The 24,675-nt window shown below is 53.5% G+C and overlaps 1 protein-coding gene across 50 annotated transcripts in view; it reads left to right on the forward strand.

Annotated features, from left to right (window-relative positions):
• The window catches only part of Phldb1 (pleckstrin homology like domain family B member 1), a 48,645-nt gene extending 24,163 nt beyond the window's left edge, over nucleotides 1-24,482 (forward strand). For 2 of the 50 annotated variants that reach the window (XM_075966138.1, XM_075966163.1), the window contains 16 exons: nucleotides 2,051-2,179; nucleotides 2,533-2,688; nucleotides 6,750-6,860; nucleotides 6,958-7,047; nucleotides 9,794-9,934; nucleotides 11,186-11,326; nucleotides 11,466-11,568; nucleotides 11,992-12,036; nucleotides 12,654-12,948; nucleotides 13,032-13,155; nucleotides 14,639-14,785; nucleotides 17,217-17,333; nucleotides 17,559-17,661; nucleotides 22,012-22,097; nucleotides 22,249-22,281; nucleotides 23,121-24,482. In XM_075966138.1, the coding sequence (XP_075822253.1) occupies nucleotides 2,051-2,179; nucleotides 2,533-2,688; nucleotides 6,750-6,860; nucleotides 6,958-7,047; nucleotides 9,794-9,934; nucleotides 11,186-11,326; nucleotides 11,466-11,568; nucleotides 11,992-12,036; nucleotides 12,654-12,948; nucleotides 13,032-13,155; nucleotides 14,639-14,785; nucleotides 17,217-17,333; nucleotides 17,559-17,661; nucleotides 22,012-22,097; nucleotides 22,249-22,281; nucleotides 23,121-23,261 (1,962 nt within the window). In that variant the 3' untranslated portion in view covers nucleotides 23,262-24,482. Of the gene's footprint in view, nucleotides 1-2,050; nucleotides 2,180-2,532; nucleotides 2,689-6,749; nucleotides 6,861-6,957; nucleotides 7,048-7,595; nucleotides 7,740-9,213; nucleotides 9,385-9,793; nucleotides 9,935-11,185; nucleotides 11,327-11,465; nucleotides 11,569-11,991; nucleotides 12,037-12,653; nucleotides 12,949-13,031; nucleotides 13,156-14,638; nucleotides 14,786-17,216; nucleotides 17,334-17,558; nucleotides 17,662-22,011; nucleotides 22,098-22,248; nucleotides 22,282-23,120 lie in introns of all 50 variants that reach the window. The other 48 variants (XM_075966142.1, XM_075966167.1, XM_075966145.1 and 45 more) reach the window with 33 other exon arrangements.
• The last annotated feature ends 193 nt before the right edge of the window (nucleotides 24,483-24,675 follow it).

Genomic DNA, 24,675 nt, shown 5'->3' on the forward strand with positions numbered 1-24,675 from the left:
GGGACCCCCGTAAGGAGAAGCACTCTCCAGCATGCTCAGGTGCTTAGGATGTGGTCTTTGGGAGATGGCCCACAGGCCTCTGTTTCCTGTCATCAGAATCTGCAGCCTCCCATCCCAGATGGTCCCAGCTCCTGCCCCTGCCCCCTTCAGATTTCGTGCCTGTCTTCAGGGGCTGTTCCGTCCCACAAGGGTTGTGCCAACCATGTCCAAGATGCCCAACAGCGTGCCAAAAAGCTCTGGAGTGGAGAGGGTTCATCTATTTCTGGATTTTACAGTATTTTTCTAAGAAGTTTTAATTTTCCTTCTGGATTATTTTTTTGAGAGTTATCTTCCTCTCTTTCTCAATTTTGAGAATCCTAAAATTCATTGCTCTCCTTTTATTTACGGAGCTTTGGCTCTGGCCCCCAAAACCACACTCCCAGATTCTGTGCCAAATTAACCCACTGCTTGCCGACCAGGCCTGCACTAACGCCCCCTCTAATCACTGTCCTGGGCTCTCCGCATGCCCCTAACTGCCAGGCCACCCAGGCAGGGCTGAGTCATGCCAGCTTTACTAACTCCATGGGTGCCTTCGTGCCCCTGGTCTCGCCCCTCTAATGTTGCCTCCATCTTTTCTTGATGCGGGACCCCATGATCAGAAAGGAACTGGCAGGAAGGCACAGCTAAATTTTCTTAGTGGATCATTGACAGGAGGGGTACGAGGATGTGTGTGCTGGGGAAGATGTACATGGCCAAAAGAGCTGATCTGCCCAGACAGCTGGAAAGGCCTGGGCTGCTGCCTCCAGGATGTTGAAGGGCAAGGGTTGGAGGTGAGCTGTTGGTCCCTCCTGTCTAGCCCTTTGGAGCCGAGTGTTTAGGAGGTCCAGATGTGAGCTTGGAGGACTTGACAGGGTCTTTCTGCCCACGGAGTGGCTATCCATTCTTGCTCAATTCAGATGGTTCCTTCCCTCTCTCTGTTCCTGGAGGCCATCTAGAAAACAGGATAATTTAAAGACAGTAGTGTCTGGACCTCAGGACCTGACCTGAGCAAGGCCTTCCCTCTGTTAGGTGAGCTGGGCAGATGCAGTGAGCTGGGCAGGTGCAGCAAGGGAGTCTATTCCGTAGGAGTGAGGCATTTCACAAGCAACTTGGCTAGCCTCAGTTAACCAAGATTGCTCAGGGGCCCGGATCTCGACTTCCCTTTGGTCCAGGTGTTTGAGGTGGTGATGGTGGTGATGGTGGTGGTGAGGAGGTTCTCTTGACTTTCCCTCCCAGCTTCTAGCCCATGGCCCCACTCTGGCTCTGGAATCAGTAATCAGTTTCTCCTCTGCCTGTCCTTCGGAGGGGTGACTCACCAACTCCTCCCCTAGTCCCCCTTTCCGCCCTCAGAGGTGTCATCTCGCCCCAGACAGAGCCATCCACCTCCTCCCTGTATCCACTCCTAGGGCTCCTATTACCATGGCAACGGGCCGAACTAATTGCAACCCTCATCCCCACTGAAGTTCAGCCTGCTTTGCTGGCACCCCACCCCCACCCTGGGCAGGAGGGGAGGGAGGCCATGGGGGTTGGGCTGGGGTCCCCTTGCTGCACCGCTGTAGCGCTAATATCTTCAGCTTCTCGTTTACTCTCTAACTCCTGGATTTAACCCTTCCCACCTCTCCTATTTTCCCCAGGGTTAAATTTTGGTCTCGGGACAGTGTTAGAGCCCGAGGCTCAGTTCTTGCCACGATGCATCAGCTTTAACTTTGGTCTGGAGCCTAAACGGAAGGTCCTGTCTTAGGACCTACCTAAACATTTCTAAAGGGACCAACATTTCCACCCTGCCCCCACACCTCTGCCTTTTTTACACCTTCCCCTGCCTGAGTCCCGTCTTACAGCTCTGCTCCTTGCCTCTCGCCTCACCCACGTGCCCTCCTTCCTCTCCTGCTCTCTTCTGCCTCGGTGCTTGCCCCCCACTCCCGGTGTCCCCCTGCGCCCGCCCCTGCCCCCCTGCGCCCCGCGCCGGGCCGGAGTTGAGGAGTGTGTGTTCTCTCTCCCCTGTGCCCCGCCTCCCTCCCCTCCCGCCGACCAGGAGAGGGCGGAGCTGGCCGCGGGACGGAGGCACCTGGAGGCCCGCCAGGCGCTCTACGCCGAGCTCCAGACGCAGCTCGATAACTGCCCCGAGTCAGTGCGGGAACAGTTACAGGAGCAGCTGAGAAGGGTCAGTTCCACCAGCCCCCTCCCCCGGCCCCCGTGGGCCACCGCCCAGACCGAAGACAGGAGAGCGGTGGGACGGGACCACCTGGCCCCTGCAGTACCTGCCGGACACTAGGGTCGGTGCAGTGGCTCGGAAGGGGACCGGCAAGGTTGGGTGGGGATCAGCGCTCCAGACGGCGATGTCCACGAAAAGGGCTCAGCCAACCGAGCAGAGGGAGTTGGGGAGTGGGGCCGGTTCCTTCCCCAGTTGCCCCGGGTCCAGCCCCCATAATTTTTGACTCTGTGGCCTGGCCCTCCTGGCCCAGAGTGTCTTTGAGAGCACTCCCCACCCAACCCCGGACTTCACTGTCGTTGAAGGAGGCAGACGCCCTGGAGACTGAGACAAAGCTCTTTGAGGACCTGGAGTTCCAGCAACTGGAGCGGGAGAGCCGCGTGGAGGAGGAGCGGGAACTGGCAGGCCAGGGGCTGATACGGAGCAAGGCTGAGCTGCTGCGCAGCGTGACCAAGAGGAAGGTGTGCGCTGCTCACTCCCGGACAGGCTAGTGACAGATGGAGGCTAGTGACCTGGGGGTTGAGTCATAGCCTGTGACTTTGTGAAAGTTAAGGCACAAAAGACACCTTTTCGTGTCTCCTTTTCCTACTGATTATCAGTAAAAATGAGAGCATTGTCTCTGGTCTGCTCCGATTTGCTAACGCCGTGGTCCTCTACTGGTCTCAGTCACACCAAGTGTAGGCGGTGACAGAAGGATGGGACAGGTGTTCAGAAGAAGCAGGAAAGGGTTAGGGAGGATGGTCTAAGTGATGTCCAACTCTGTGATACCCATGTCAAAGACCCACGTGCAGTTTTCTGGCTAGACTGAGATGGAAGGTGAGGATAGTGAGGTCTAGGGAGTAGGGTTCAGATGTGGTGAAATGGGACTTGCCGGCCAGCCCGGGTTTGATGGTAAGCAGGAACCACTGGATGTCATAGGCCCAGATCCCTCGTTCCCCTCCCTGAGCTGTTCTGCTGTAAAAACACACCTGTCATGGGGGACTGGAAAGGTGGCTGCTTTTCCAGAGAACCCAGATTTGATTCCCATCACCCACATCACATGGTGGTTTATAATCATCTCTAACCCCAGTTCCAGGGGATCCAGCACCTTTTCTGACCTCCTCCAGCTCCCGTACATAGGTACACAGACACACAGGCACACATATCCACATAAAGTAAACATTTTTAAGATGTACCTACTGCCCTGATAGAAGATGTAGGAAAGGAAGAAAACTAAAGTTTCCAAGCTCATGTGCCACATGCCCAACTAGGACCTCCCCTTGGGTTTTCTCATGCTGTCCTTAGGATGTCTCATAAGGTAGGAGCTCTGCCTCACTTTATAGATGAGTAACTAGAACTCAGAAGCCATGGTTTGCGCAGAGCCTTCCAGAGTATAAACTTCAGAGTCAGAGTGGGAACGCAAGGCCGCTAGCTTCAAGGCCCAAGGCATGTTTGCTGTTCTCCATATGGTCTAGGTTGGCACCTCTTCCAGTTCCCTGTTCACCTGGAGGGAACACAACCAGGAGGCTTAGATCAGCTGGTCCCATTCATTAGCGGTCTGGAGGAATCATCTCTAACGACTGTGTCTCTCCTCTTTGTGACCAGCCTAGGGCTCAGGAAACCTGCTCAGCCCTTAACACCTAGGGTGTGTGTGTTTGTGTGTGTGTGTGTGTGTGGTGTGTGCTATGACATTCTGTCCTCCCTGTGAAGTTAACACCTAGGATGTGTGTGTGTGTGGTGTGCTATGACATTCTTTTCTATCCTCCCTGTGAAGTTAACACCTAGGGTGTGTGTGTGTGTGTGTGTGTGTGTGTGTGTGTGTGTGGTGTGTGCTATGACATTCTGTCCTCCCTGTGAAGTTAACACCTAGGATGTGTGTGTGTGTGTGTGTGTGGTGTGTGCTATGACATTCTGTCCTCCCTGTGAAGTTAACACCTAGGGTGTGTGTGTGTGTGTGTGTGGTGTGTGCTATGACATTCTTTTCTATCCTCCCTGTGAAGTTAACACCTAGGGTGTGTGTGTGTGTGTGTGTGGTATGTGCTATGACATTCTTTCCTATCCTCCCTGTGCACTTAACACCTAGGGTGTGTGTGTGTGTGTGTGTGGTGTGTGCTATGACATTCTTTCCTATCCTCCCTGTGCACTTAACACCTAGGGTGTGTGTGTGTGTGTGTGTGTGGTGTGTGCTATGACATTCTTTCCTATCCTCCCTGTGAAGTTAACACGTAGGATGTGTGTGTGTGTGTGTGGTGTGTGCTATGACATTCTTTTCTATCCTCCCTGTGAAGTTAACACCTAGGATGTGTGCGTGTGTGCGTATGTGTGTGTGTGACATTTTTTTCCTGTCCTCCCTGTGAGCTTTGCCCTTGTATCTGCAGAGTTCCCTCTGGCTCTGTTTTCCCTGGAAAACAGATACAGCCTATGTATCGGTCCAGTATGGTTCAGAGTGGTTGAGAAAGCTGGCCTTGGACCCCTACAGGTCTGGTGCTAGTCCTAAGTCTACCACTACCCAAGAGATTCTAACCCTAAACATCTCTAAAATGGGCATAAAAGCACCTGCTTCATAAGATTAGATGGAGTAACAGATTTAAAAAAATAACATTCAGGAGCACCCCAGTCCTCCTCGGTTAGAGTAAGTGGCGGCTGTTGCCGGGAGGGTTCCTGTCTGTGGGGGCGGAGGGAGGTTTGGCCTGGGCTGACTCCAAGTTTAGGATAGCTCCCTTCTCCATGCCGCCTCCACCCATGCTGCTCGGAAGAGTGGTGGTTTAAGACCACCTGAGATTAACGCACTTTGCCTAAGCTCTCATCTTTTCCTCTCAAAATGTTTTCATTTGTTTTAGCATATGATGTTGAGCCAGGGACTACGCTAAGCCCTGTTGGGGTTGTGGAGACAGAATGGCACTGGTCTGCCCTGATCTTATGGGAGGGCGGAGGAGGTGGTGGAGACAGTCACAGATCACAGTAAGGCGAGGTGGATGGATGTGGACTAATGTGAACACAGAGACAGGAACAAGGAAATGGAATGGCATTCAAGGAAAGCTTGGAGAGGAGGAAGCATCCAGCCCGGCCTTGGAGGAGGAGCCTTGGGGTAGTGGGAAAGGCTGGAATGGCTGGCCCTCCCGGGCCAAGAGGGTGATGGATGAGGACTAAGTCTACAGTGGTACAGAGCACAGCATGGTAGAACCAGGGTGTGTGGAGGGACTAGTGGGCAGGGCACCGGCTCTGAGAGCCCTCCAATGCTGGGTAGGGAGTTTGCGTTCTGTCTGGGGCTAGTAAAGAGCCACGGAAAGGTTTTGAGGACATGGGTGATTTGGCCTTGCTGGTTTTGTGTTGTTTTTTTTTTTAATGTTTATTTATTCGAATGTTCTGCCTTCATGTGTGTCTGTATACCATGTATGTGTTGGCTCCCCTGGGACTGGAGTTAAAGGAAGTTGTGAGCTGCCACGTAGATTCTGGGAATTGAACCCAGGTCGTCTGGAAGAACAGCCAATGCTCTTAACCCTTGAGCCATTTTTCCAGGCCCCACTTGCTGAGTTTTTGTTTTGTTTTGGGGGAAGGTTCGAATCAGGATTTCTCAGTAACTTTGGAGCCTGCCCTGGAACTCACCTGTAGACCAGGCTAGCCTCAAACTCACAGAGATCCACCTAACTTTGCCTTCCGGGTGCTGGGATTAAAAGCACTCGCTACTACTACCCAGCTCTTGTTGAGTTTTTAAAAAGTTACTGAAAAGCCACAGTTGTGGTTCACACTTGAGTTCTAAGGTTATGTCCCAGCTTCTCTGGGATGAGGCAAAAAGAGTGCTGGAGCCCAGGAATTCAAGTCCAGCCCAAGGAGCAGGAGACCTCATCTCCAAACTAAAGGAAAAGGTGCGGCGATGGTTCAGTCTGAGGAGGCTGAGGCAAAAGGATCGCCTTGAGTTCAAGACTTGCCTCGACCTCAAAGTCAGTTTAAGGCCAGTCTGGACTTACAGAGTGTGTTAAAGCAAGCCTGGACTATCTAGTGAACTTAAAGCCAGTTTGGATTATTTAGCAAGACCAAAAAACCAAGATCAGGCAGATAATATTACTCAAGTAATATGGCATTCTTTTTAGGATGTGAGGAAATTCAGATAACTGAACAGGGTTCGGAGGCTACTTTAGGAAAATGGGTAGAAATGCAGAGTGGATCTAAACATTGTGAGAGAGAGAGCAAACCCCAGCAGGAAGTGGAGGGCCCGAATTCTAGCGATGGGGAGTGGGGGGAGGGGTCGGCAGAGGGCTCACTGTCCAGTGTTACGGCTTTAGGAACCATTGGCTACTTGGTGAGGGAATAGAGGATTGGTTGCAGCTAGCTCCTCTGGTGACACAAGGTCACTGGGTGAGAGAGGGAGGAACGAGGGAAAGAGCTGACCTCTTTAGCCAGGATTCTTCTGGGGTGAGTTGAAGCCAAGCAGGAGAGTATGATGGTTGCTGTCACAGACTCCTGGGTCTTTAGACAGGAGACTCAGCCAAACTTTGGGCTGAGTTATGTCCCTCCAGGGCCTTGTTTCATCCCGTTTCCTCAGGAGCGCCTTGCTGTACTGGACAGTCAGGCTGGGCAGATCCGGGCCCAAGCACTGCAGGAGTCAGAGCGGCTAGCCCGGGACAAGAATGCCGCCCTGCAGCTACTGCAAAAGGTAGCTGGGACGCGGGGTGGGATTGCCAGCACAGGAGTTGGGTGAGGGTCCTCCCTCTTGGCTTCCATGGCTCTGACCCTGCTGTCCTGGCCTCCAGGAGAAGGAGAAACTGTCCGTGCTCGAGAGGCGATACCATGCACTCACAGGCGGGAGGCCTTTTCCGAAGACCACCTCGACCCTCAAAGAGGTAACACGGCTGGCTGGGTTAGCCCCAGCGTTAGGCTTGGGGGATGCGGGAGACTCAGGAGCAAGGTGTGCCACCTTCATCTTGGGTGGTTGAGTGAGGTGCACTTCCTGTCAAGATTAGAAGAAGATGGCCTTGGGAGCTGACCTCTTCACAACCACCAATCTCTAGTTGCCTTTGGCACCTCACACTTTTTGGGTGGCTGAGTTTATGTGAGAGGCCCAGGGTCCCTAGGAGGGGTGGTGGAGAGCTCAGAATTTGGAAAGGCTCAGGTCTGGGTGAACCTCGCTAAAGAGGAATACAGGGACCATGGATCATTACCCCAGGCCTCCTGGGCTTCTGCCTAAAGCTAGGCTTTCAGCCTAGAAGGAGGCCTTAAGTTGAATGGTTCTTTCCCAAATCTTCACATCTAGTATGGGAAGTCCAACTGGTTTCCCGACATTTCTCTCCTCTTCTCTGTCTTATTGCCCAGACAGCTTAGGTCTGGAGCAGGGGGTTGAGTCGAGCGTTAGGGGTGAGGCCCCTCTCACCCACCATGTGTCCTCTTGTAGGCTCAGCTGTCCATCTCCGTGTCCTCAGAGATGGGGCTGGAGACCAAGGCTCTGGGCCCATCCCTAAGGTCTTCTCAGGCTGGGGCGTCCTCTGTTCCCTTAACCCCTCCTGCTTCCTCTCAGCTCTGTCCAAAAACACAAGAGGTAACGGCAGCTGCCTGCCTGCTCTGCTTTGCCCTCTGCCTGTCTGCCTGCTAACCAAACTCCTGCCTCCGGCTCTTCCCAGGGAGGGCGGAAGGGCATGTGGCACCTCCTTGGGCTGGCAGTTTGAGAGGTGGTGTGAGTGTGCCATCTTGTCATTCGCGGAGTGCCTGGGCAGCCCATACTGGATGTTAGCGTGCGTTTGCGTTTGCTTGCGGTCTGCACGCCATTCTCTGATGCTCACAGCACACTGAACTCTGCCTCATCTTCCTTTTCTCTGACCCCAGAAGATAGCATGGCTCTGGGGCTAGATGGGGTGCCCTGGATAGGCAGCCTAAGGATCCTGTGCTTTGGCTAAGCTCACTGTGGGTGACCAGCACCCAGATCACCTCAAGGCTTGGGGACTAGGGATAGAGTATCCAGTTCCTGGCCTCCAGCCTCCAGTAAAGTGGACTGACGCTTTTCCAAGTACTTACCCAACCCATTTTCCTGCCTGCTCTCTGCCGATGCCAGGCCTGTTTCTCAGAGTTTGTCTCGCTCAGGCCTTAGTGGTCTCTCCACTCGCCTGTTCTGATGTTCGACCCTTGGGGACCTGTCCTCTTCCTGGGCAGTGCCATGACTAGTATTTAGCACTGCATGCATGTGCCCAGCTGGGGATGCCCAGTGTGATAGAGGCAGATGGGACTCTAGGAGCTGGGTTCTGATTCTCACTGGGCTTTTGGAAGGAAGACCTTCTCTGGGCATCCTCACTTGCTCCCTGCCCAGGACCAATTCATTAGATGTTATGTTGGTTTTTCTCTGGGCAGCAACTAAATGCTACACTCATCTCCAAAGTAGAGGTCGAGCAGAGCCTTCCATAGTCAGTTCTGCCTGCCTCTTTCAAGCCCACTTTCCCCCCAGCCCTTGTGGCCATACTTGGCTGCCGAGTGCCCTGTTTCACTGTGGATTCTGCAGCGATGTGAAGTGGTAACTCTAGCCTGGCATGGAGTGTGGGGATATTGAGGACTTGATCGAACCTGTTAACCTCTTCTCTGTCCCCCACCCTGGGCACCCTAGGAGTATGTGAGCCTGGCTGAGGTTCTCCAGTTCTGCTTTCGCTTGGACCCCTATGCTTCTGCTGCCTGCCCCGCCAGACTCCCCCAGTCCCTGCCTGACAGCGAGGTACCAGCCACAGAGTGTACCCACCTATGCTCAGGGACCTCCATTGCCTCTCAGCCTGGGTGGGGGCCAGGGGCAAAGGGGTCTTAAGCTTGGCATAGAGGGTTGAACACAGTTCATCTTCTTCCGTGGGATCTTAGGAGCTCTCCTCAGCACCCAGTGGTCTGGGAAGGCCAAACCCTGTCTTTTAATCTCCAAGGAGACTCAGAGTTGACCTTCTAAGCTACGACCTTTCTCCTCCCCAGTGGTCAGGGCCATATCTTGGGTTCTGCTCCCATTAACCTCTTGTATTCCCTCCTGTGGCTGGCCGCCTCTCAAGTACGTGACGCTTGAGCAGCTAAAAGTGATGTGGGGCACCTCACCCATGCCCCCAGCCCCTTCGCCAGGCCTGCCTTCCTGGGCTTCTGCCTCCCGGGACCTGGTTCCCATCACCCGTCTTCCTCCCATGCTGCCCTCTTCTTCCTTCGCTTCCATCACGCCTTCATCTAAGGTTGGTGGTCTGTGTGTCCTCGCTACCCCCATTCCATGGCTGGCGTGACTGTGTGTGTGTTGCCCCCGCTCACTGGCCTCGGAGTTTTAAGCCAGCTGAGGGCCTAAGGCTATGCCTGATGCCTGCAAGTGCTGGCAGCCTGGCGGCTGACAAAGCACAAGTCCGTGCCCTAGAACTTGTGTCCTGACTGTTTCTCTTTGCTCCCAGCCCAGTTCTGTGACTGTTGCCTTACTGTTTTTCTCTTCTTCTCCTTATGCTCTCCTCCCTCCCTCCCTTCCTCCCTCTTCCCTTCCTCCCATTTCCCGGATGCGACCTCCCTTTCCCTTCCCTCCATGTTTTTCTTCTTCCCATCTCTCCCCTCCTGTCTCTGCCCTTCCTCTCCATCCTTGCCTTCCCCCTGCCCCTCCAGATGGAGAAGCTGCTGCTCCCTGCTGTAGACTTAGAGCAGTGGTACCAGGAGCTGATGGCCGGGCTGGGGACTGGCCTCGCTGCAGCCTCCCCTCGCTCCTCTCCCCCGCCTCTGCCTGCCAAAGCCTCTCGTCAGCTGCAGGTAACCTTCACAGCCTGTCTTCCCAGGTCCTGTTCCTGTCCGCTCTGAGCACCCGCTGCCAATCCTTCAGGCACAATGTACACCTTGTCATGTGGTCACCCAGCAGGACACGGAGGGGCCTGTAAGCCCAGAGAGGGCAACAAGGGTCTTTTCCTGGGCATCCATCTTGCCATTCTGGCACTTTGGGAAACTAGGGAGTTCAGCACCTGAGTCCAAGGGCGTTGGGATTGAGTGACCATTAGAAGGACATTTTCCCCAGAGTTTCTCACGAGGACTGGGGGCTTGACGTGCCCTTGGGCCTGCTGTCACTCAGGGAAGCTGCTGGTATTTTATTCTCCCGGTCTTCTCAGGGGTAATACTTGGAGGCAGAAAAGAGGGTGGCAGGTTCTCCAAAGTGACAGCCCTAGAAAGCCAGCTGTGACCACCGTCATATCTGAGTCTCCAGCAGTATGCGGATTGTGGGAGGCACAGGCGCTTGTGCCACCAAAGTGTGCTCCCCTGCTGAGCCATAGTGCCTGTGATCCCACCTCTTCACTCATTCTTTAGTGAAGGAGCTGGACCTCTGGGGCTGTGACCTCAGCTAACATCCTGTGGTCCCTTCGGGAGGATCTATTCATGTAAACACATGGGGTCCCTCTATCGGGTACCAAGCTGGCTGGAGACTTTGACGGCTTTTGATGCATTGAATCCCCACCACAGGCCTTTGAGGTAGACGGTATTAGCCCTCATTGTATAGATCAAAGGCTGAGGCATGGGGGAACATGAAACGGTCTCACCCAAGCCACTCAGCTCGGAAGCAGTATGGAGACTCGGTGTTCCCAACTCCGAAGGCCAGATCATGTCAGCACCGCAAGGGAGTTTGGCGGGGGCTTCATCTAGCTCTGCCCTTTCCGTTACAGATGCAGAGTTGGGAGGCGTGTGGCTCAAGGCCACACAGCCTGTTAATGGCCTTCACTTAGTCTCCTGCAGAACCCTGTCCATTTGACACTAACTTCTTGCATGGGTCACTTCATAGGTCCTTCCTCAGATTCAGGCCCAGGCCAGAGATTGGCTCAGGAAGGAAGGACCTGGAAAGGTGGTTGGGCAGTTGCCAGTAGCTTCTGCCCACTGGGCTGACTCAGGAGGCTTGACTGCTGGAGCCAGAAGGCCCTGTGCTGGGGTAGTGCCTTGGATCACAGCTGATCTAGGTGCCATGAAGCAGCAGCTGGTGAGGAAGCTGGGTGATCACTGGGCAATACCTTTCTCTTCCAGGTTTACCGCTCCAAGATGGACGGCGAGGCCACCAGCCCTCTGCCGCGGACCCGTAGTGGCCCTCTCCCCTCCTCCTCAGGCTCTTCATCCTCCTCCTCACAGCTCAGCGTGGCTACCCTGGGCCGTAGTCCATCACCAAAGGTCTGAGGACATGTGTGGTGTCGGGGATGGAGACAGCCATGTTGGGCAGAGGCTAAAGCTGTCCGTGCAGACATTAGGCTGGGGATGGGGTCCCCTGAGCTCCAATACTAGCGCTCCTGCATCCCCCCCCACCCTGCAGAGTGCCCTGCTTGCCCAAAATGGCACCAGCAGCCTTCCTCGCAACCTGGCAGCCACGCTGCAGGATATCGAGACTAAGCGCCAACTGGCCCTACAGCAGAAGGGTAAGTAGCTGTAATGCCAGCCTGCCCCTGTCTCCATTCCCCGGGCAGAGCCTCTGTCACCTCATGCACGCTCAACCCGCCCAGGTTTCCTGTCACTGGGATCTGGGCAAGAGCAGCAAAGATTCAGATCTCATGAAGATCTTCCTGGGAGTTCTCAGAAGACCCCAGGACAGGGTTCGCAGGGTCTGAGGACTTGTGACATCTTAGAGGGCCCATCTTTGACCAAGTAGGGTGGACATTGGAAGCAGTGGGTGGATGTGATGAGGCCCTCCAGCAATGGTTTCCTGAGACACTGGCTCTTCAGACAAGAGTCCTGTGGCTATGTGTGTTTCAGTTGTTTTGAAAGCCCATGTCTGTGCCTCTCTCCTCTTTTCCCCTCTGTGTCTCTCTCCTGCACCCTCTGTCCTGGGCCCCCCACACCAGTCGAGTCACTTCCTGCCGAGCCCCTCCCACCCGACGACCCAGCAGGTAGAGCATTGGTTACTCAGGACATTGCTTTGGCCAGGCAGCCCCTGTCCTGACATTAGCATGATGTGTCCTGCCCAGGCTCTGCTGCCTGCTGGCGTTACCCACCCCACCCCCACCCTCTGGCCTCTGCTTGGCTGGCTTCCGGTCCAGCTCACCTCCCTGTTGCGCTCAGCTATGCTTTCCAGTCTCCTTGCCTTCCCTCCTGCTCTGGCTGCCATTGCTTCTGCATTGCTGGGGGCCTGCACTGTCTGGGGGGTTCCCACTAGCTCCCCTCCTCCCTCCCCAGCAGACATGGTGGGTGCATGTGCCCTGCTCATCTGTTCAGGCCTCAGTTGCGAGCTGGAACAGCTGGCTGGCATACTGCCTGGGCACCACCAGGGCAGTCGTGTGCCCTGTGTGTGCCTGGGATGCTGGAAGAGGCCTGAAGTCAGACTGCAAACACTGGCCTTCATGACTGCAGGGGCCACTGGCCTAGAGCTGTGGGAACCAGGCAGCTGTGGGGCAGGGGCTGCTCTGCGTTAGCCTCTTCCTGCCTGCCTCCTCTCTCTGTGATGCTCCAGTCTTCCCACCCCCGGTGAGTGAGGAGCCCTCTGTGAATCCCACTGCCCCTCCTGCAGGGCACCAGGTGATTGAGGAGCAGCGGCGGCGACTGGCCGAGTTGAAGCAGAAAGCAGCCGCTGAGGCCCAGTGCCAGTGGGATGCCCTGCACGGTGCAGCGCCCTTTGCAGGAGGCCCCTCGGGCTTCCCAGCACTCATGCACCATTCTATCCTGCACCACCTGCCAGCTGGCAGGGAGCGTGGCGAGGAGGGTGAACATGCTTATGACACACTGAGCCTGGAGAGCTCGGACAGCATGGAGACCAGCATCTCTACAGGGGGCAACTCAGCCTGCTCCCCTGACAACATGTCCAGGTGCCTCCTCCCTCTGGCCTTCTGCTTGTGCCTGGCACCCTTGAGCTCACTTGACGAGCTCTGTCTTCCCCTTCCCTCCCTAGTGCCAGTGGTTTGGACATGGGCAAGATCGAGGAGATGGAGAAGATGCTAAAGGAAGCTCATGCAGAGAAGAGCCGGCTCATGGAGTCCAGGGTGAGGCTGACTGGAGCCAGGAGGCAGCAGGTGGTGAGCACGGAGCTGCCTTCCGCCTGCCGTACCCCAAGCCCTTCCGCCCGCCGTACCCCCAAGCCCTTCCACCCGCCATACCCCAAGCCCTTCTGCCCACATTAACTTTATAGTAAAAGTTTGCATTTCTCAAGTGTGGCCTGGGAGACTTGGGCAGGCAACAGCGTCCCAACCCCTGGAACACAGGCAGTTGTCACTCTGTCCAACCCTGTCTTTCCTATAGGGTAGCTTCAGTCTCGTGTCCCATCCTATGGACCTTGTGGGAACCTAAGTAGGGGGACATTCTCCTTGGGGATAATTTGGAAAAGCAGAATGTGGGGTTGAGGTAGAGGATCAAAAAGAAAAAGAAAGGCGGGTACCTAAGTCAGGGAAGAGACGTTGGTTAGTGGGACTGAGGAATCACAGGGGCTGGGAAAAGAGGAAGAACTGACCATATGGATGGAAGACCAGCTAAAAAAGATGTCTCCATGTAATTGACATCAAATTTAGGCAAATTTATAAACCTCTCTTGGAGGGAAAGTTAGAGATGATGTCTGTCTTTCCAGAGGACCGGGGTTCAAACCTTCCCAGCACCCACATGGCGGCTCACACCTGCCTGTTAACTTAGTACCAGGGAATCGGATTCCCTCACACCAGTGCACATAAAATCAAATAATTAAAAGAAAAAGCTTACTAGCACATGCTCTAGGAATTCGTGTAAAATTGTAAGAGCCTGGGGCTGGAGAGCTGGCTCAGCAGTGAAGAGGGCTCGCTGCTCTAGCAGAGGGAGAGGGCCACAGTTTTCTATGACTCCAGCTCCTAGGAACCTGACACCCTCTTCTAGCTCCTGTGGACACCTGCACATACATGACGTGCATATGCTAGTGCACACGCACGCACACGCATGGAGAAGTAAATAAAAATATTTATTTTGTTTAGAGCCAGGTGTGATGGCATCCACCTCTAATCTCAGCACTTACGAGGTAGAGGCAGATGGATCTCTGAGTTAGAGACCAACTTGGTCTACATAGAGTTCTAGGCCAGCCAAAGTAACATGAGACCCTGTGTCCATAAAAGAAAGTTATACAAGATTCACTTTATTGAGTGCTATTTTTGTGCCGGAATCTGTTTTTTTTTTTTTTTTTTTCTTTTTCGAGACAGGGTTTCTCTGTGGCTTTGGAGCCTGTCCTGGAACTAGCTCTGTAGACCAGGCTGGTCTGTGCCGGAATCTGATGGCATATCTGACTTCTTTGAACTTTTACCCCATTCCCAGGAGCAGATTTGTTGAAGCCCAGTTTCCTAATGAGGTAGCTGAGGCGTGGAGAGTGTGACGGATTTGGTAGGGTGTAGCCCATAACGTGCTGCCAGAGCCAGTGTTTGAAGCATTTATCCTTAGCCAGGAGAGGGTGGTCTTTAATGACATGCTTGCTTAGTGAGACCAGTGTCCAGGGTCTGTACCTCTGTGCAGGCCTGAGGGCACTGACCCCTCTTTTCCTTTCTGCAGGAGCGGGAGATGGAACTACGGAGGCAGGCCCTGGAGGAGGAAAGGCGGAGGCGGGAGCAAGCCGAAAGGAGGCTGCAGACTGAGAGCGCCCGCAGGCAGCAGCTGGTGGAGAAGGAAGTAAAGCTGCGGGAGAAACAGTTTGCCCAGGTAATGGTCGGCTTGACCTGGCTATGAAGCAGGCCCCTTGTGCCAGGCAGTGGAGCCCGGCAGCCAGAAAAGATTACTGTGGGCTTCACGCGGGCAGCATCCACCTGGGACTCATTGGTGGCTACAGCAAACGTATGAGGGTTTGTTGGTGCTTGCGTTGGGGTGGGTGGGGTGTGGAGCTGTCCACCCTCCTGTGTGTCTCTGGAATCAGAGGGTCTGAAGAAAGGCACACCTAAGCGACCACTACAAAGTCATATTTATAGAGAGAGACAAAGACATGGGATTCTGGGTACGCAGAGAGACAAAGACGTGGGATTCTGGGTACACAGAGAGACAAAGACGTGGGATTCTGGGTACACCTCCAGAGTTACAGGATTGGTAAGAACCAGGACAGCCGCCTTGGCTTCTGTAGGGCCCTGTTCAGTTTTGGGAGTCTATGCTATCTATCCCTTCTACCAACTGCCAATCTTGCATGGTACTCCTTGTGTACCAGCCCTCTTCTCCTCATAGGGCCTTTGGGCTCCAGTCTCTGTCACTTGTGGACAACCAAACTCTAATGTTTAGTGTATAACTTCTCCTCAGGCAAAAATCTTTCATTGCTCAAAACTAGACGTTCCCCGGGAGAGATGAGCAGGGGGAGGAAAAAAGGGGCTGAGCAAGGGCATCTACGTGTGTGCCTGGTCCCTCACCCCGTGAGTGCTGTAGAACTCAGCCAGGCGGCTCCTGACTGAGTCTACATAGTCTACCCCAAGCTAGGGTCCTCTGGGACCTCCCTGTAGAGGGACCAACAACCACAGCTCCCTTGTTTTCTGAGATGTGGCAACATAAAATCTAGGGGGTAGGACCCGTACTGGGCTTTGATAATTAAGAAACCTCCAGAAGCTGGAGGCAGAGGCCGGAGGATCTCTGTGAGTTTGAGGCCAGCATGGTCTACAGAGCTAGTTTTAGGACAGCCAGGGATACACTTAGAAACCCTGTCTCAGAAAAACCAACCAATCAACAAAACAAACAAACAAAACAGCAACAATTAAAAACAACAACAACAACAAAAAAAAAAAAACCCACACAATTAGAAAAAAAAGAAACCACCAGTGGGGCTGGAGAAATGGCTCGGTTGTTAAGAGCATTTACTGCTTTTGCAGAGAAAACAGGTTTTGGTTCCCAGCAACCACACAGTGGCTCACACAGCTGTAATTCTTCTCCCAGAGGGTCCTGGTGCCCTTTCTGGCCTCTGAGCACACCCCTGTGTGGTACGCATGTGTGCAGCAGATACACCTCTGACACACATAAAATAAGTTAAAAAAATCAGAAACTCTGGAGTTTTTCCACCATGGTCTAATCTTTGTCAGAGACCTTGTCCCCTTTCCTGTCCCCGCCCTGACACCTCTCAGACCCTGTCCTTCAGCCTCTGTCTCTGAGGCTAGGGCCTGGTAGAAGAGGAAGCCATCTTTGCATCTCTTGCAAGTTGTATATTTTATGTCATTTGTGACATTTCCCTTACTTGATTTTGTTTGTTTTTGAGACAGGGTTACTTTGTGTAGCCCTGAGTATTGTGGAACTTGCTCTGCAGGTCAGGCTGGCATTGAACTCACAGAGATCTGACTGCCTTTGTCTCGCCACCCGGCAACATTTTAAGGTTTTTCTGGAAAAGCAAGAGTAGAAAAATATCCCAGTTAATGGAGAATTCTTACTAGTAAACAGAGATAAAGTAGACCTTAGTGATTGTCTAGAGTCTCTATATTAAATATTCGGACACTAGAAGAATATAATGCAAGCAAATCACTAAGCAGATTATTTTACTCATTTTTCTTTCTTTTTAGAGAGAGGTTCCTCTATCTTTTAATTATATTATGTGTTTAGTATATGTATGTGTGGAGGGGGAGATGTATGTACAAAGGTCAAAGGACAACTGTGAGTTTCTCTCCTTCTACTATGTGGGTCCCAGTAATCAGGTCATCAGGCTTGGCAGCAGGCTCCTTCACCCACTGAGCCATCTCTGTTTGTCTTCTGATGGTAGGGATGGAACCCAGGCCCTTGAGAGTGCTAGGGAGGTGCTCCTCTCTGACCTGCAACACAGCCCTGGAGCACAGATCTCCCCCGGGACTTGTTTTCCCCAGGACACATTCACATCTGGCCTCTTGTCATTCTGTCCACAGGGAGAGGAGGGGCAAGAAGACAGCAATGGCTGTCAGTATCATAGGTGGGAGAACCGAACTGGCTGGTCAGCATTTTGCCCAGGCCTAGGTCGAGTCAGCACAGGTGTGCCAGGTCTCCACGCTGGTCCCAAGTCCTGTGAAGCCAGTGACAGCCACAGGAGTTGAGAGGGGGTGACGCTAAGATGTGGGAGGTCCAGGGCTAAAACCGAGGAACAAGAATGAGTGAACAACGAGAAAAGAGGAATAACTCTGCCATCCCTGCCCTCTGTCCCCAGGCACGGCCTCTTACACGCTATCTGCCCAACCGGAAGGAGGACTTTGACTTGAAGACGCACATAGAGTCATCAGGCCATGGGGTGGACACCTGCCTACATGTGGTGCTTAGCAGCAAGGTACCAGCCTGTGTGGCTCAGGCTGTGGGAGGGAGACCTTGGAATTTTGCTTTCAGGCTGTCCCGACATAGTCAGGACTGTCCCAGACCCTGTGTGCTAGCCTGAGACGCTGGGGACGACCTCTGCCCATGCAGACAGAGGCGATGGCCTCTCCTAAAGGAGCCGCTTGGGAAGAAAGGCTCAGGCTCCACATGTGTATAGTTCTTCAGCGTTACTCTCCACCAGGTCTGCCGTGGCTACTTGATCAAGATGGGCGGCAAGATTAAATCGTGGAAGAAGCGCTGGTTTGTCTTTGATCGGCTCAAGCGCACCCTTTCCTATTATGTGGGTGAGTTCCCACAGACTGCCCTTGTGCCAGTCAGGGCTGGGACTGCTGGGCTGCAACAGCTGGGTTGGCCGGTCTGCTAGAAAGAAGCCAGGCTTTCAGGTAGAGGGCCAGAGGCTCTCCTCTGAAAATGTACGGAGTGTACCTGGTTCACATTCCTTCATTCTTCCACGTAGTCCTCGCTCTGAGGTGTTGTGGGGAATCTGGTAAACTCCAGTCCCTATTTCAGGCTCTGGTGACAAGATGGCCATGCTTTCTTCCTTGGTGCACACTGTCAGGAAGGCAGGGGCCAAGCAGAGAGTTAAATACGGTGTGTGGGTTTCCTTGACAGGGAACACCCAGACACGGGGTACAAAATCTGGCCTGGGAACTGCCCCTTGTTCCCCCTCAGAGACTTGGAGATAGTCAGTTAAACAGTATCAAGGACTCTGGGGACATCCCAGGAACCAGGGACCTTACTCAACTCTGCTCTTCCTCCCCCTCACCCGGTCTCTAGCATAGACTCCTATCCCGGGAATAGCTTTGGACTTTGCTGTTTTGAGCATGAGGTGCTGTGTGGTCTGAAGTCAGCAAGCGCTAGACTGTGCTGTGATCAGTGGTCCTCCGGGTCCTTTCCTGTGCATGACGTGAATTTGCTGTGCCTTGTGGGCTGGTTGTCATTGCTACACAGTGAACCTTTCTGGAACATTGCTGGTCATAATAGCAGAGAGACGAGAGAGGTTTGAGGGGCTTTGCATTGACCCAAAGTGCCTCAGCTGGGAAGTAACTTGTGCTCCACCTGCCTGCCAGTCACTCAGCCCCACCACCTAGAGAGCTGGACAGGGGAGGGCTGCAGGGTCAAGAATGCCCAGGCCCCATGCCTGCATGCCTGCTCCCTCTCACCTTTTACCCACTTGGGAAGCCTTCCCTGATCACCCTCAGTCCTAGATGTGGAGAGACCAGAAGCCTAGGTGTAGCTAGGCTAGGACAGTAGAGGGTCCTTGTCAGCCTGGGGAAGCAGAGCTCCGCTTCACACATGGAGAGGCTGAGGTGCATTGAGCTAGGTCCAGGAGAGGGGCTAGGCTGCAAGGGGAGCCTCGTCGAATGTCATAGCAGATGCAAGTCCTGTTTATCCAACACATGTGTGATCAGGACTCGGTATGCATCAATGTGTCTCATTTTTGCCAAGAAGCCCTACATTGACACCTACTTTGTGTGTAAGAAAAATGGGACTCTTCGATTCCCCGATGGGGCACCAAAAAGAAAAAAAAAAGAAAGAAAAATGGGACTCAGAAACGCTAATTGTCGAAGGTCTCACAGCAACCACAAGGCGGAGCAGAGGGGAGAGACAGCCACTTGTGGGGACAAGGCAGGAGGAAACCAGCAGAGGGGCAGGAAGCAGGGAGCTGGCTCTGACTGCGTGCCAGGTGCTGGGCTGGCACTTGGCAAATACGATCTCGCTTCATGTCTGTGAAACAAAAGGAGACCACATTTAGGCGGGCAACAGAAACAGAGAAGGAAGCCGGCCAGGAGAATAGACATTTTAAGCCCAAGGTGCCGCTGCAATGATAGATAATTGCCAAAAGGCCAAGAATGATGTGGCCCAGATGATGAGACACAGATTTGTGGAGAGAAGGCGTTCCACCACAGATTGCACAAGACCAAGGATAGGTGGGCGGGGCGGAAGTGTGGGCAGGAGCTGTGACTGTTTCCAGTGAAAGAAGAAGGAGGGGGGCGGCTGGAGGGCTGCCAGGTTTCTCAGGTCAGAGGAGGAAATGTTGAGACGGGTGTGGGCTACACCAGGACCTAGGTGTGGCTTGCCCTTTGGGCCTGCATCCTCTTCCTTCTTACAGGAAATCCCAACAGAGCCTAACCTGGGTAAACCCCTCAGCCGCTCCACCATCCCTGGGGTGGTTCCCACCCTCCTCAGCACTCCGGCAGTCATCCCTGTCTGCTGGGTGACATCAGCCACGAGCGGAATGCTGTAGTGACAGATGCCGTTCACTGTGCCAGACTCCGCTGGACGCTCTGTGCTCTCGCCTTTCACACTCCGTGACACCCTCAGATGTGCAGGGTTTTCCCAAGCTCATAGCCACACTGGCAAGTCACTAGGCTGTGTGCCTGCATCTTCTCACGGGGCTGTAGCTTCCTGGCAGAAGGGTTTGTGTTTTCTTTTTTAGATGCCAGTACCTAGGACTCCGTCATCCTTCATTCAGTAATTGAGCACCTGTTGTGTGCCTGGCACGGAGCTATTGCTGTTGGAGGATTCGCGATTGTGTGTTGTAGCGGTCTGCAGTGGGTCTTGAAGCTTGGTTAGGAGTTTGCCAAGAATGTGGAGGGGAAGAGATGGTCTAGAGTGTGGAGTGGGGCCTCTAAGGGGGCAGTGAGAACGTGACCAACTCCATGGGGCTTAATGTGGAGGATGCTGTGAGACAAGCTGGAGGGGGCATTGACACCCAAGTCTATGCCAAGACTAGCTGGCTCCCCAGGAGGAACCGTGGGAGACGGCTGTGCAATGACGTAGCAGACTGGCTTTCAAAGCTCATCCCCCAACATTGGGGCAGATGAATAGCAGGACTGGAGGTTGGGGCAGGACCTTAGGAGGCTAGAGCAGGGGATTGGGCCTGAAATAACCTAGAGTGTTGGAAAGGACCCAGGGGAGGAGCTTCTAGTAGCTGTCACCTCTGAGTTTAGTGATTAGCATTGTCATCTCCTGCAGGACTCAAGCTGGTGGCTGAAGGTGTCAGTTGTACCATCTGATGAGTGGTTTTTGTTGCTTTTTATAAGTAAGACACCATCTCATGTAGCCCAGGTTAGCCTCAAGTTCACTATGTAGTCAGAACTGGTCTTACACCCTTCCCCGTATTTCTCAAACGTTAGGATTTTAGGTATGCACACATTCCAGCAAACAGGATTCTTACTCCCTTTTCATATCCAAATGGTAGCAGCGAATACATTGTTCTGTTTGCCTTAAGGTATCTTAGCAGTCTGTTTCAAATACATCTACCACTTTGTACTTAACACTTGGTGTGTTTTATAGATATCCCATGTTCCTTGGGGCTGGAGAGATGGCTTAGTGGGTGGAGCACTTACTGCCCACACATGAGGACCTGGGTGCAGATCCAGTCCTCTGTGTGCCCCATGCACCCCTGTTACCCCAGCACTGTGACAGATGGAGACGGAGGACTGCTGGGGTTTTCTGGCTGCCAGCCCAGCCCCAGGTCCCTGTCTCAAGGGAATATGGTAGAAAGTGACGTCCTTCTCTGCCTCTTGAGTGTATGCACACGGGCATGCACATCCTTGCACGGGTGCCTACGCAGCACACACAGACATGCTGTACCGTCATATCCAACAGCAGCTGTGTCATGTCCCACCACATGTACACTCTTGGATTCCAGCACTACAAAGGCAGAGGCAGGAGGATCTCTGTGAGTTTGAAGCCAGCCTGGTCTACAGAGTGAGTTCCAGGACAGCCAGGGCCACACAGTATTACACTGTTGTAAATCTGTTATTTTATATTAAGTCAGATAAATTATGTTTTGTTATTTGGTTCTTGTCACAGGGTCTCACTACATAGCTCTGTTTGGCCTGGAACTTAGTATTTAGACCAGGCTGGCCTCAAACTCCCAGAGTTCAGCCCACTTCTGCCTCTGCCTCCTGAGTGCTAAGATGAAACTCTTCCTAGTTTATTATTTGTGTTTAAGTTAAAATGTAATTATTATTTTAGAGGGTTTTTTTTGTTGTTGTTGTTTGTTTTTTCAGACAGGGTTTCTCTGTGTAGACCTGACTCTCCTGGAACTCACTCTGTAGCCCAGACTGGTTTCAAACTCAGAGATCCACCTGCCTCTGCCTCCTGGGTGCTGGAATTAAAGTCCTGTGCTACACCGCCCGGCATTGTAGAGATTATTATTTTAGACAGGCCTGAAACTACCTCAGCCTCAGCAAATTGCTAGGGTCCCAAGCGCACTACTTTGGACTGACGTGGTCACATCATCCATAAAAGCCTCACCAGTTTTGTTCCCGCCTGTCCTTTTCCTGACATTTCTTGTCAGTGGTCTCATCTTGTCTTCTAGTAAATCGCACCTCAGCAGAGTTCTGCTTTATATTATGCCTGGCTTATTTTTAAAATTAATATTTTATGTGCATTGGTATTTTGCCTTGGGTGTCAGGTTCCCTGGAACTGGAATTACAGACAGTTGTGAGCTGCCATGTGGGTGCTGGGAACTGAACCCAGGTCCTCTGGAAGAGCAGTCAGTGCTCTTAACCAGTGAGCCATCTCTCCAACCCTTCCCCCATTCCCCAGATGAGGAAACGAGCTCAGACTCGGGGCACCCTATGCTCTGTCCCGCTCAGTCCATTTTTTGTCCTTTGCAGACAAGCACGAAACGAAGCTGAAGGGGGTCATTTACTTCCAGGCCATCGAGGAGGTGTACTACGACCACCTGCGCAGTGCAGCTAAGGTGAGGCAGTGGGGACCAGCGTGGGATAGCCCCCAGGAAGGGCGTTGCTGTGGTGTTCTGGGCATGAAGGCCTTGAGCCCGTCTTTAGGCTCCGCTTCGCCCTCACTGTCTTCACCGGTTTTCTCTTCCTTTCTTCCTCTCCCCCTCCCAGAAAAGGTTCTTCCACTTCACCATGGTGACTGAGGTACCCCTACTCTTAACTAGAACTGCTCATATTAACAGCTCCTGTGTCCCATGGCCCCTGACCCCTGACCGCCTCCCCCATCCCTCTAATTTATGCCAGGCCAGAGAGGAGGGAGCAAGGGGCTCCTGAGGCTTGAAGCCCACTTACTGCCTTTCTCTCTGGCCTTGACAGTCAGTGCAGCCCTGAGGTGGACAGTTGACGGGGGAGATGAAGGGGTCGGTGGGGGAAGCGCAGGCACTAGGCTGGAGACGGGGAGTCGATAAAAGGAGCTGTCGGTGGCTGAGCCAGACAAGAAACATTGCCCTGTTTCTTGCCAGCCCTCAGGCCCCACCTAGCCCTGACCTCTGCTCCTCTAGGGTCTGGTCCAGCCTCTTACTTACAGTCTTTTCCTGCCTCCTTTTGGCTTAGAGGAGAATCTGCTTCTCACTGGGACAACTCCTATGACAGATTCTCTTGTATTAATTTTGGAACTGAGGCATGCCCGTTAGGGTTGCAAGGGTTTAGAGAGCCTAATACTTCCACGTGTTAGAAAGAAAACTTGTAGACCCCTGGGCTTTGGGCTGGTTAAGACTCAGCCTTAGACCAGGTGGTGGTGGCGCACACCTTTAATCCTGGCACTTGGGAGGCGGAGACAGATGGATTTCTATGAGTTGGAGGCCAGCCTGGTCTACAGAGTGAGTTCCAGGACTGTCTTGAACCCCCCCCCCCCCCCCCCACGCCAAGGACAACCTTAAAATCGGGGCTTCCTGAGACTTCAGAGAGAACGGCAAACAAGAGACAGGTGAACAGAGTACTCTGGGCATGGAGTTTCACCTTAGCTTCCTGTCTTGCCTTGGCAGAGTCCGAACCCAGCCCTCACCTTCTGCGTGAAGACCCATGACCGGCTGTACTACATGGTGGCCCCATCTGCAGAGGCCATGCGCATCTGGATGGATGTCATCGTCACAGGAGCTGAGGGCTACACCCAGTTCATGAACTAACTACCGTGCACTCCTGGGTTCCCAGGTCAACCCCAGGACCCATGCCCTGCCACTTGCTGCTTGGCTTGTCCCTGAAGACAGCGGCACACTGGGCACCAGGCCACACAGGGTCACACAGGTTCAGGATGTGGCAGAGAACCCCAGGCCTTTTGTGCAAGAAGACAAATTGTTCTGTGAGGGGTTTGGTGCTTGAGGGCTGGGCCTGGGTCCCTAAAAGGCCAGCAGAGAAGAGAGGGAGAGGCTTTGTTGCCTCTTGGGAGCCCAGAAGTTAGGGGGTCCTTCTTGGGTCTGGCAGGCCTAGAGAGCTGTCGCAGAGCTGGGCTCTCAACTCTAACCTGGCACCTGCTCACCTCAGCTTGTTTTCTCTGTATAAAAGACAAATTATGGTACCAGAATCTGCCAAAGATTCCCTTCTCATCTCACCCCGTGCAGGGACCTGGGGGGTACTGGGCAGAGCCGTGTGTAGAGTTGGGGAACAGCTCAGGCCAGCGCTTCCCAACCCCATGCCACTCCTCATCCTCCCACCTCCGTACTTCTCACTACTCTGCTCAAGGACCAGAGACCTCAGGTGTCATCCTTGAGGTCCAACCCCATCACCATGGTCTCCATGGTGACTGCTTCATCACCACGGTTATACACTAATTGCCATGGCCACTCTGTGGCTCAGCCCACTGCTTCAGCTGTGGGCCACATGAAGGTACGTGCCATCGTCTCTCCAACCCAGGTCTGGGGGGGGGTGTCACCTGGCAGGAGGAAATGCCACCTCCCTGCTGCAGTCTGTCTCCAGCCCCCAGTCCAGCCTCTCCCTTCCGCTGTGCCTTGCTTAGAGCCAGAAGGGACGGTTTTCGGGGATCCGAGACCAAGGGAACAGCAGCACTGAGGGGAGAGGAAGCTAAGATTCTGTCCTCCTGTTCTGACAGGACCAGTTCCCAATAAGGAAGGAGAGTAGCTCAGGGTGCCCAGAAAGAGTCCTGAGCTGTGGGTGTGGAGGGCAGAAGCAAGGCCCTGAGCTGTGGTACCCTCCCTTCAGTTTCCCAGAGGCCATGGGAAAAGAGTGGGGGATCAAGTCTCCAGCTGGCTGGCTTCAGCCTTTACGCCTTAACACTAAGCCACCTCCCTCCCCTCCCCAGCACCGGACCCTTGGTCGCTGGGCCTGGCTGGGTGTTTTGCAGTATTTGTAAGCGTTTCAGCAGAACAATAATAAAAGCATTTTGACAAGTATGTGTGTGTGGAAGCCCAGATTGTATGTGGTTCCCAGTGGGCTGCTTCAGGCGTTTGGACTCGATTTTCCCAAGAGTAGGGCTTTCCACCCTAATGAAGGTTACAGGTAGGAATCCAGTCCCTGATCTTGACCTCCTGATCACTTCTGGCCCCGATGCACTGAACAGGACAGCTGGGGGGTGGGTGTGGAGCC

Source organism: Microtus pennsylvanicus, chromosome 3 (assembly GCF_037038515.1).
Source record: "Microtus pennsylvanicus isolate mMicPen1 chromosome 3, mMicPen1.hap1, whole genome shotgun sequence".
In the NCBI taxonomy this organism is placed as follows: Eukaryota; Metazoa; Chordata; class Mammalia; order Rodentia; family Cricetidae; genus Microtus; species Microtus pennsylvanicus.